The 12,494-nt window shown below is 47.3% G+C and overlaps 1 protein-coding gene across 2 annotated transcripts in view; it reads left to right on the top strand.

Moving 5' to 3' along the window:
* KIF2C (kinesin family member 2C) overlaps nt 1-12,494 on the top strand; it is a 1,469,089-nt gene that overhangs the window by 896,385 nt on the left and 560,210 nt on the right. For both annotated transcript variants that reach the window (XM_078671750.1, XM_078671748.1), the window contains 2 exons: nt 12,067-12,130; nt 12,204-12,295. In XM_078671750.1, coding sequence (XP_078527876.1) covers nt 12,067-12,130; nt 12,204-12,295 — 156 coding nt within the window. The remainder of the gene's footprint in view (nt 1-12,066; nt 12,131-12,203; nt 12,296-12,494) is intronic.

The raw sequence follows: 12,494 nt of genomic DNA, 5'->3' as shown, positions 1-12,494 counted from the left end.
CTGCCTCTTCAGGAGGACCTTCTGTCACAGCAGCACGGGACGGTCCTCCACCGGAACCTGTCCAGCCTCCACCTCCATGCGTGGAGATTGAGTGACGGCAGTTGAGGCCATTTGACTTGCCTCCTGAAGTCTGTGATGTGATTTTGTCAGCCTGGAAAGAAATTTGTGGCATGGTGCACAGCAAAGGCTGTGGATCCACTCTCTGTCCCCCTTTCTGAGGTTCTCCTCCTTTCTCTTGCCCTGCAGGGCTCTGCTCTGGGCACTACCAAGGGCTACCTCTCTGCCATTTCAGCATTCTTGAAGCTTCCTGATCAGCCTACGCTTTTCAAGTCCCAGTTGTAAATAGATTCTTGAAAGGCATCACGCTCATGTTTCCTCCTGTTCCTTTCGTGATGCCTCAGTGGGACTTGAACCATGTTCTGACCTATCTGATGTGCCCTCCTTTCAAGCTACTCACAATTACCCTCTTCGTCTTCCCTCTCTCACTCTTAAGACTGCATTCCTGGTTGCCATCACCTCTGCCAGGAGAGTGAGTGAGCTCCTGGCTCTTTCTACTAAGCCTCCTTTCCTTTCTGTCCATCTGGACAAAGTTGTTTTAAAAACTCGTCCTTCTTTCCTGCCCAAGGTGGTTACGGCCTTTCACATCGGGCAGTCCATCACCTTGCCCACCTTCTTTCCGCCTCCGCATCCTTCGAAGGAGGAAGAAAGGTTCCACCGTCTGGACCCAAAACGTGCGCTCTCCTCCTACCTAGATCGCACACGCCAGTTCCGGGTGGACAACAAGCTCTTTGTTGGTTACTTGGGCGCGAAGAAGGGACAGGCGGTGCACAAACTAACCATCTCTTGGTGGGTCGTGTTGTGCATCAAGGTCTGTTACTCCTTGGCTAGAAAGGAGCCCCCTGTTGGGCTGAGGGCCCATTTCACTTAGGCCACGGCGGCTACAACTGCCCTGGGTCGGCGAGTCCCCTTGCAGGACATCTGTCAGGCAGCTACGTGGGCCTCGCTGCACAAGTTTGCTAGACCCTACTGCCTGGACAGCCAAGTTCGGAGAGCTTTTTCAGCCGTTCCGTTTTTCAGGACTTTCTGGTGTGATCTAGGTTTGCAGACCCACCACCGGGGTTGGTGTTGCTGGGGTATCTATTCTAAGGTAAGGAATGTAACACTAACCGGTTTCTTTCAGATGCACAAATTACTTATCTTCGGGAACGATATATCTGTAAGAAACAGTAGTTAGTGTTAGATTCCTTACCGCCCCACCCATCCACCCCGTTCTGCGAACCGATATCTAGGGTTAAGGTGTTTCTCTTTGAGGGCCCTAGTTTTATGGCACCAGTGTCGGTCTCTGGCATGGCTCGACGTTCCTGGTGCGGACAGCTATGTACAAGAACTGACGTCAGCGCGCGAGGGCGACGTCTAACTGCTCCGACGTCTAACTGCTCCGACGTCTAACTGCTCCGACGTCTAACTGCTCCGATCACGACGCCATCCCTGCGATCACGACGCCATCCCTGCGATCACGACGCCATCCCTGCGATCACGACGCCGCAGACGCCACCTACCGACTCGCAGGGGTACTGCTACGCAAAAGTTTCCGGATCCTGTCTGACGCCTGGGGATATTCTAAGGTAAGGAATTTAACACTAACTACTGTTTCTTACAGATATATTGTTAGTGAAGGTAAGTCACTTGTGGTTCCATACCAGAGGTTTCGGCAAGTAATCAGCATTTTGGGCCTGACAACAGGATTTGATGAAGTCTGTCCTCTCCTAAGGAGTGCCTTCACAAACCAAACTCAAGACGATTATGTGATAGTGGCTTGCGGAGTGCAAAAGCATGCAGAACAAAATATATTGATCCATATCCAACATAGTGGCGACTTTTCCAGCTGCCGCATTGGATGCTATTGGGTCAAATGGTGCGCTTACAACATTTGGTCTTAGAGGTGCTCAGATGATTCATACTAATGGCTTTAATTGTATGTTAACCCTGCCACATTGTTAGTGAAAGATATACATTGGTTGATTCCTCCTGTTTTATTAAGCCATGCGCCAAGGTTGGTATAACCAAACAGGGTTTCAAAACCTTGCATAGATCAATTACCCTTGTTTTTGCTTTAAACAAAAAAATGTTTAAAAAAACTTGTATGGAATCTGGTTGTCCTTTCAAGTGGCACCAGAACTTAATGCAGCACTCTGAGGTGGAACTCAAAGTGACTGCAAGATCTGCCTTAAGGTTGAAAACACATGTGTTTCAGAGCAAGATTTGTAAAGATACTTTTTGTTAAGAGATAGTCACCCCCAACTAAGTTTGGATCCAAGTTGCAGAGTATAAATCATACCTAATAATATGGTGTTTGGAGTCCCTCAGTTGGTTTCAGTGAAAAATGCCCTCTGTTTATACAGTTGAATGCCATTCTATAGACCAAAATATAGGCATAGTCTTATATGCTTTACCTATAATTAGTGATGAGTCAAGGTTAATGCTGCAACTTTATGCTCCAGAGCAAATTGGGGATGAAAAACGTTTGATAAATCTCGACCAATCGTCAATCTAACTTTCAGTTCCTGCAACTAAATGTGTGCGCACCATTTCTCAATATTAGAACTATTTATTTTGCAGCATGAATCTTTTCTGGATTTTAGGCTGTGCGTTAATCTGCCATCTTGTAAGTGGGTCTGGAACTCTCCTCTTGCATAGTTTTTTTTTCTTTGTTTGGTATAGACTTCCCTCGCCATTTGGTGCTTAGTCCATGGTCTCCACCTTCAGGTTCATTTTTTGTTCATCATTGGGTCTCGACGCAGGGAATTGGCTAGAAAAATCAGAATATCGCCATAGCAGTAGATGGGGAATCTTTTCCAAAATGTACTACCGCATTGCGCTGAAAAGCACTGAAGTTTAATGTTCATTGAGAGAAGGACTGAGAATGCGTTGACCAGGGGCACCTGCTGTGTGTGAGATGGAGAACCAACCTTTCCGTTTATGCCCAAAGTTCCCTCATACGTTTGCCCACAAGGACAACCACCAGGTGTGCAATGTCTGCCTGCTGAGTCAACAAGTATTATACTTGTGAGGCCGGTGCAGAACTCAAACAGAAAAAACTGAAGATACTAGAGAAACAAAGACATGCACACTAGGCATGCAGGGGCAGAAGAAAACATCACTATGAGACCTCGGACTATAGATTGAGGAGGGCTTGGACCCCAAGAAAGATTGACGTCTAGTTGGGGTAAGGTCAAAAGAGAAGCGGGCCCAGGTAACGCTGAAAAAGATGGAGGCCGAAAGCCTCGGTCTCTAGACCGCAAAAGACTGCCTCGGTGGCAATTGTTTAGCTCACCGAAGGGAAAATGAGGCAACAAGAGCCTTGGTGAAGACACCAACTTTGAAAGTCTATTGAAGTAGAGAGAAAGCCAAAAAGTCTAAAACCCAGCAAAACTAAGAAGCTGAAGAAAAGATTAACTACATTTAACGCGATAAAAGATTATACTCTAAGAGGAAGAATGCGCACTCAATATAGAGTGCAAAAAAAAACTGCTTAATGCTGAAAAGGCTGCAATCTTCAATTTTACGTTGCCTCCCTCCAAGAATTTTATAATGATGAAACCTTCAGAAAGTGCACAGGAGGAGAAAAACATGTGAAACTGGAACTCCTAATGAAGCCAGAGCCGCAAGAAGAGTAACAATAACTTCTATCAAGAGGAGAATCCAGAGTTGCAGGACCTATTACAGTACGGCGAGGGGTCCAAAGACATTGAAGAGCAGCAATGATAATTTATTGATGCAGATTCACCCGAGGAAGGTGTGGACACTTATCCGTTTAGACATCGCCTCCATTGGGAAACTACACGAGAATGATCCAGGAATGGGTCCAAAGTGAATGGTCACAGGCGGTGGTCAGCTGATGAGATCTAGTGGTTGTCACGCATAAAGTGCAAGAGTTAATGATGTGGAACAAGACTCCTGAAACAGCAGAAAGACCCTTTATACCACCAGCTCCAACAGTGTCCAACTCCACGGACTCCTAATATATGGGATGGGGAACTCGCATGGGGTAGCTCAACTTTAGAGGGTATGGAAACAGGAAGCAGTACAGCACATAAATCTGCTGGAGCAAAGGACAGTGTTCCTAGATTTTAAAGCCTTTCAGAATAAGTTGGCAAACACATTAATCTAAGTTCAAAGAGATAATATGTCACCTATGTTCTGCCTTAACAAGCAAGAGGGGTAATAAAGCCCTTAGTCCTCTCTACTTACACAGGAAATATGGAGATAGGCTATCCAGAGACCGATAAAAATGAGAGCAATAAATCTACCGCGAGTAGACTACGCAGATGTGGCAAACTGAGCAGGCAAGCATCCGCCTCACATAAGTGTGAGTTGGATAAGATAGTAATCAAAAAGGTGTTCAAAAGGTGGGGAGCACTGGCACTTGTGTCCTCCCCTACACGGTTGGGGGCTATGGTTGATGGTCTGGGTTGGGTGGATGTATGGAGACATTTGCATGCGGAGCGGCGAGAGTACACCTATGTTTCGGCTGTCCATGGCTCCCTTTCGCGCTTGGATTGTGTGTTTGTTCCGAGGGCTTTCCTTGACCGAGTGATGGGGGCAGCGATTCGGCCTCGCGGGCTCTCTGATCATTCCCCAGTGGCGGTTCAAATTGACTTGTGCAAAACACGCCCCCCTTTCAGATGGCGAATGTCCGCGTGGCATCTGCAGCGCCCTGATTACTCCCAACATCTACGTAGCGCGATCGCCCACTATTGGCAGGACAACCTTACTGGGGGGATGGATGCAGTGACCGTATGGGAGGCTATGAAGCCCACCCTGCGGGGAATAGATATTGCTTGGTGTGCGTCTGCTCGCCGGACTCGGCTGGAAAGCATTGTTGCTGCTGCGGAGCGGGTGGAGGAGCTTGAGGCTCGACACAGCGAGGCACCCGATGATATGGCGCTGCGACTGCTCCTGCAGGCACAGCAGTCTTACTCCTCGGTCTTATTAGACGAGGCTCGTCAGGCGTGGTTGGCTACCCGTAGCCGAGTTTACCAGTGGGGTGACAAGTCTTGCACTATGCTCCATAGGCTTTGCCAACAGAACCTGCAGCCTCTTACCCTGCCGGGCCTTGTTGATGGTGCAGGAGTGGCGATCACGGACCCAGCAACTCTTGCAACGAGTTTTGCGCGCTATTATGGGCATCAATATGCCTCCCGGGAGACCCTCTCCCCCGCCGCTATTGCAGATTATATTGCGTCGGTTCCCCCATCTGCTGTGTCCGATGAGGTGCGCGATGCCCTGGACCTTCCCCTGACGGCTGAGGAGCTGGGTGACGCGCTGGGTCAACTGAATGTGGGCAAGGCGCCGGGGCCGAGCAGATTCCCCAGCGAATTCTATAAGAAGTTCCATCTGCAACTCGGGCCGCATTACTTGCGGGCCCTGGAACAGGCGCGAGACCATGGCTGCCTCCCACCGGATTGGCGCCATGCCGAAATCGTGGTGTTCCTGAAGCCGGGTAGGCCCCCTGATCGTCTTGAATCTTATCGCCCCATATCCCTCATTAACTTCGAGGCCAAGCTCCTGGCCAAGGCGCTGGCGAACCGCTTGCTTCCACACATCTCAGCCCTTGTCCACCCAGATCAAGCAGGCTTTATGCCGCTCCGGGCAACGCGACACAATATACGGCGGGCGCAGGCCGCGATACAAGCGATTGAGTCTTCGGAGGATCCGGCGGCGCTACTGCTGGCTGATATCGATAGTGCCTTTGATTCGGTCAGCTGGACCTTTCTTTTTACCCTGTTGCCGCTGCTGAACCTCGGCCCGGTCTTCCTCTCCTATGTCAGGCTGCTTTATACCGAGATCACAGCCTCGGTGCGTATCTCAGGGGCGGCATCAGCTCGTTTCCCAGTGTCCAGGGGCACGCGTCAAGGTTGTCCGCTCTCCCCTTACCTCTTCGCGCTGGCCATGGAGCCGCTGGCCGCCAGGGTGCGCCGCGATGAGCTCTACCGTGGCTTCGTCTGGGGTGCAGATCATTCGGACCGCATAGCTTTATATGCGGATGATGTGCTATTCTTCATGTCCGACCTGCAGCGTACGGGTCCTCGTGTCCTGGAACTGATGCAGGAGTTTGGTCAGGCATCGGGGCTCTTCCTTAACCCGCGCAAGTCGACCATATGGGTGCTGGGGAGTGACACAGTGGCCTGCCCTTGGGCTGCATCCCTTCAGATGGCTGTGGAGGGTGTGAAGTACCTGGGTGTCTTCCTCTCTGCTTCGCCCGCAGTGGCGTGGGACCGGAACATCCATCCAGTGTTGGATCGGGTTCAACTGGACGTCAAGACATGGACGCGCATGCCTCTTAATATCTACGGCCGATCGGCCATCTTTAAGATGGTGGCCTTGCCCCGTCTCCTTTACCAATTGCAGAATCATCCCTTCCAGGTTGACCTGCAGTGGTTCCGTACTGTTAACTCTGTGCTGGGCCGGTTTCTGTGGGCTGGAGGTGCCTCCAGAGTGGGGCTGCGCACATGCTTCCTCTCTACATACTGCGGCGGCTTGGCGACCGCAGATATTTTGTCTTACTATCAGGCCTCCCATCTCCTTGTGCTTAACGAGTGTTGGTATGGGGACCGTAGTGACCCGGCCTATGCACTGGAGCATTCTCTGATGGGTGGCGCCTCCCTTCACACCTTGTTGTATTCGGCCGGGCGGAGGCGACTACTTCCACAGGTCACCCAGGTGGTCTTCGCGGTCTGGCGGCGGGCCCTGCACCGTATGGGCTGGTGGGGTCGGCTGACGGCTGAAACCCCGTTGTGGCGTAATGGCCTATTACCGGCGTTGGCGTCCCTGTCCGGGTTTGACGGCTGGGATGCGATCGGGATCTCGTCCCTCGGCCATGTCCTCTCTGGTACTACCCTAAAATCCTTTCAGGACCTCAGTTCTGAATTTAGCATGCCCAGGACCCAGTTCTTCCGCTACCTTCAATTTCGCCATGCTCTTACTCCTAGCCTGGTGGGCTTGGAGCAGCTCCCGGACTTTAGTCCCATCGAGGCAAAACTTTTTATGGGAGACCTGGGTGACAAGAAGGTCTCTCAGATATACCGTTCTCTGGTCACTCACTGTTCCCCGTCACTCTCGGCGCTGAAGGCCTCTTGGGAGGATGATGTTGGTCCCCTGGATGACGACGACTGGCGCGAGGCCCTTGAATCTCCCCGTGGTGCTGCTATAGCTATCCGCCTCCGCTTCATCCAGTTCAAATACCTCCACCGGGCTTACTATACTAGACACAGTCTATGGCGGGCGGGCCTTGTCGCGACTCCGGAGTGCCTGAGGTGTGGTTCTGGAGAGGGCACCCTTTTTCATACTGTGTGGTCCTGTGAGAGACTGACTCGATTCTGGGCTGGGGTTTGGGACTGCCTGTCTGAGGTGTTGGGATGGGACCTGCCCCGTACCCCTAGGCTGGGCCTTCTTCATGTTCTGGAAAACGTGGGGGGCAATATTTACAAACGCCATTTGTTGTTGCTGGGGCTAGTGGTGGCGAAGAGAGATTTGGCGCAGGCCTGGAAGAGCGAGCGCGCCCCCCCACTTGGGGCCTGGAAGGCGGGCCTGGACTTCCTCATGGGTCTGGAGCAGCCTGTTTTCGAAGCCCGGGGATGTCCCCGCAAACATTACAAAATCTGGAAACGGTGGGCGGATTACAGGGGCCTGCTCCTTGACCCCCCCGTGGATATTGATGATGCATTACCGCTGGATGTGGATCCCGCACTCTAGGCTGCTGGCCGGCTCCACCTTTGTAGGTCATCTCCTGTTGCTGAACTGTGATCACGTGCACTGGGTTAGGGTGGGATAAGGGGTGGGTAGCTGCGGGCGGGGTTGGTTGGCGTTTTGGGGTTGGGTGGGTGGGGTAGTTCGATATCTTTCAGTCTATAACGCTGAGTTCTATGCTGTGTCTCTTTCTATTTGTCGTTGACAGTCTCCTCCTGACTGTGGAGGGCTGTCCTGAAATTTGCTTGAACTCATAATAAAATTGGTTTTGAAAAAAAAAAGGTGGGGAGCACCAGAAATGGACCTGTTCGCAACACCAGAAATCACAAAATGCTTTTGTATCTGGAATATGGTTCAGAACACGGAGGCTAGAATATTATTCCATCTTCCTGAACAAGTTTCTGCGTCCAACCTTATGCAAGACCTTCATTGGTTGCCTGTGAAAATAAATTAAGTTTAAAGTCCTTTGGTACATGCATAAGGCCATGTCAAATGCTGTTCCTTATTTGAAATCATTGGTGACTTCCTATCATCCCAGTCACTTTCTCCGCCCTAGCAACCGCAATTTGTGCTCAGTCTACAAAATTTAAGGATCGCATCAGGGTGGTCTGTCTTTTCCATACTTAGGAGCTAAACTTTGGAATGTTCTCCCCCGATTTGCTAAGAATGTGCCCATCCCTGAATATTTTCCATAAATCTCTTAATCTGGCTTTTCTAATCTTTCTTTAATTCCCACCTTACTCCTCACCACTTAAGCTTAGCACTATGAAACTCTTTTGGACAGCTATACGATTTATAAAACCACAAATATTAATCTCACTTCATCATAAACCAAGCTATTCTGATACCGCCTTTTACCAAGAGCTAAAGACTCACGCAGAAAGTGCGTTGCGCACACTGGATGCCCGTACGGTGATAATGCATTATATGGAGAGAACAGAGCCAATCAGGAAGGGGAAGCAACTCTTCGTATCATTGTTAGACAATAACAAACATCCCATCATCAAAAATACCATTGCATGGTGGATAACTTAGACAATTCATATGTGCCACAAAAGAGCTGCCATACAGCCAGAGACAAAATCATGAGCACAGTCAAAAAGAAGGGAGCAACAATAGCCTTCCTGGCCAACGTTCTGAATAACATGTATGACAGCTACATAGTAGTCAGTACACACTTTCACAAAACACTGCCACATTGACGTATTGGTGAACAGTGAGGCACAAGTTGGACAAAGTACTAAAGCACCTGTTTACAAGCTCAACCTCCAGCCCAGCCACCACAGTGAGGAAACTGCTACAAAATCAATGCACGGCATGTGAATCCAGAAAAGATTGACGCTGCAAAACAAAATGGTTACTTATCGTAGTAGTTATGCAGCTTGTAGAATTCCCTGGATTCTCATACGATCTACCCGCTTTCCCAAGAAATGAGGCAAGATAAGTCAACTTGGGGCATTGAGGGTACAGCTAAAGGAAGCCCTCAGAACATTACATTACCAATCGCTGGGGGTGGGGGTGGGAATCTGAAGATGATCATGTGTGGAGACTTCCAGGGAGGGTGTGACGTCGGGGGTGGCTGGACTAAAGCACCAAATGGTGAGGACCATTGACGCCAAATAAAAAGAAAGCCACTACTTTGCAAGGGGGGACCCCACTGCTAAATGGCAAAATAATGCACAGTATGTAAATCCAGGCAATTCTTCAGCTACAAAACTACTCCAGTATTTAACCATTTTGCTTCACTTCACAGCATATGGATATCGCAAAATCAAGAATAATTGTTGCCAGAAGTAAATCCACTCACAGCACTCTTTAGCATTTTGTTAGGTCTTGGTTTACTTATTATGAGAGCCACCACTGGCGCCATCCTTACAACATTATTAGAGTTGCCTGTAGACTCCTATTGATTTGCAGGGTGGCTGACATCCCAACATGCACACGTGCCCCAGTGAGGAAATCAAACTGATTGAAATGCATTGCATCTGCAACCATCTTGCCTCCACTTAACCCTATTGGGTGATTCTAGTCCTCTTATTCAGAGGGTCTATTTAATGAGTCATTCCTGCTGACATTGCGAAGTCTTTAATTTCCCTCTTGACCCTTGTGTCCCCTTTTATGCACCACTCTCCCACACAGGCTCGTTCTAGAGCATCTATTCCCATCAAGATATCAAAGGGGCCCTTGGCGAGCCCTTCTGTCTTCCTCTTTCATATATTGGATGAATAATTTCCTTAGCTAGTTATTCAGTACACACAGGTCCAATTTGAGTTTTAGTGGGTAGCTAGTGACTCAGTCAAAAAATCCCTCAAGTCTTTAGAGACGCTGGCAGGAATTCCATTTGGTCTTTACTGCTGCATTGCATCTTGCTTTTTAATGTTTATCTGTTCAATTACCACATTATGGTTGGATCAGAATGTTCCCCCAGCTTCATCTGAATTTCTTGGATACAGGAAGACCTGACATTTGAAGCCTATGTGCCCTTTCACTCTTTTACATTATTCCCTTTTCTTCCCCCTCGCCAATTGTGATTGGCAATTTAATGGCTTTGCCTTTTCTCCAGTAAACCATTTAGCATTTCATTTTTCTTATGGTCCTTTTTTAATAAGGCATACTTACTTATAGTCGTTAATTCTTTAACATGACTTCCTGCCTTGAGCTCCCTAAATTCTCTGTTTAAAAGTTTTCATATCCCATAACTTCCTGGCAAACCAAACTAATCCACTATCCCTCTGACCTCCACCTAGCCCTGTTTATCAGGGCGTAGATTTGATTTGAGTAACGACAACAGTTTCTCTATTTCACCCCTTTTGAGGCGTTTGAAACTATCACCAACATTTCAGGGGTCTCATTTGAGCGCAAGAGTTCTGTGCAGACAGTCCTCTACTCTTTACTGGTGAATCTCACCTCTACCTAATTGCTTAGATGCAGCATGACAGTGGGTCCCAGGTTGGCCATCATATCCTTCTCAAAGAGATGTTGCATACTCTGCACATTAACATAGTACTCAGCTACTACATTGAAAACCATGCTTGCATAAAAATCTTAACACTGCAGTTGGGTCTCATTTTCAATGGTATGTTCAAGGCTTCTGTTGTCAGAGGACTAGTGAATTTAATCACGTTTGTGTACCGTGAGATGGACAGATTCATAACTGAAAGTGTTACTGCTCACTTGGTGAAAGGGAAGGCTGCAGGGGTGATGTTAATGACCACCATTCTGATTCGATGCTGGGAAGGCTGCCACCTGGAAACTTTCCTGGGCCGTCTGCTAACACTATTTTGAGAACACTTGCTCAAAGTCCTATAGTACAGTCAGAACAGTGGCGTTGAGATACTTTTAGCACAGGTGCATACCGTTTGGTATTGTATTTAAATAGCATTTTATTCTTTAAATTATCCAATGATTAGTCAATTAGTGATAATCCTGGCTCTCCCCCCTTTAGTATCTTTTAGAGATTCAGTTCTGTTTTTACCAAAGGAATTGTCATTTATTTTAATTCGCTTAACCTATACTATCCATTAGCATCATTTCTACGGCTGCTTTCACTGCTGGGCAAGGAAGTTTTGGAAAAGTAGGTTTTACGTACTATAAAAAAACTTCCTGTTTGTAAACCTAACATGTTGCATATTGTATTGGATAATTTCTAAGTTTGACATTGTCTTATACTCATGTGATGTAGAGCTGTTTCACAGCTTAGTAACTTGCTCGTCTTCCTTTACAAACTCTTGTAGCTTCATTCATTTGTGAGAGGGCTGATCTTTGATATCAAACACCAATATGAACTTTATGGTTCTGTACAACTTGAAAGGCTGAGCTCACTAAGGCACCGCTTAAGTGTTGGTTTTCAGTAACTCTTTTAAAGTGACTCATGCATCCATTGCTTAACTGTGAAGTAGCAAGTGGCATGAAACTGTCCTAGTGTGTAACTGATGTGTTCCAGTTTTGACAAATTATGAAACGTTTTCCTAACTGGGAGTGCATATTAACATTGGTAGAAGAACCCTAGATCTACTGGGAGGGACAGAGGGTAAAAGGTAGTTTCGCATTATCTAATGATTCACTACTGCTTATTCCCCTAAATTATTTAGTTATCTACAATTACAATCTTGTAAATTCACTACAATCATACATTCATTAAGCTGTTGCATTAAATGACGGTAGCCAGTTGCTAAGGGATCTGTAGTCCGCCTTGAATTTGCTTGTTCATCAGTTTATACCATTCTAGATGCCCTTGTATTTGAGTGCTACAGGCTTTTTATGGTTTAATGGATGGTTATCTTTGCTAATCTTACTTTTTAAAACTTTTTTTAATAGACAATGGGTGGAGACTTTACTGGCAAAATTCAGAATGTTTCAAAGGGCATCTATGCTTTCGCTTGTAAGTATAAAATCATGAATTAACTTCCGTTGTCCAAATAAACCGTTTATTAAATCAACTATCTTTTTTTAAGCTAGGGATGTGTTCCTCCTCCAGAGCCAACCACGGTACAAGAGCTTTGACATTGATGTGTACGTCACTTTCTTTGAGATCTACAATGGAAAGGTATGGAGTATTCTACTCAAAATGTGTTTTGGCTTGGTGAAAAATGTTTGCAACTCGTTCAATTTACAGTCACCCTGAGGAAGCTGAATCTTTTCAAAATGGAATACATCAGATGAGTGGGTTTGTGACTGTTCTCATTTGCATTTTGTTAACATGCACAAATGCAGTTTTTTTAACTTTATTTATACTACTACAGAGA

This window comes from Lissotriton helveticus, chromosome 1_2, assembly GCF_964261635.1.
Source record: "Lissotriton helveticus chromosome 1_2, aLisHel1.1, whole genome shotgun sequence".
Classification (NCBI taxonomy): domain Eukaryota; kingdom Metazoa; phylum Chordata; class Amphibia; order Caudata; family Salamandridae; genus Lissotriton; species Lissotriton helveticus.
Note: the sequence above shows the minus strand (reverse complement) of the source record. Positions and strands in the feature narration are given on the sequence as shown.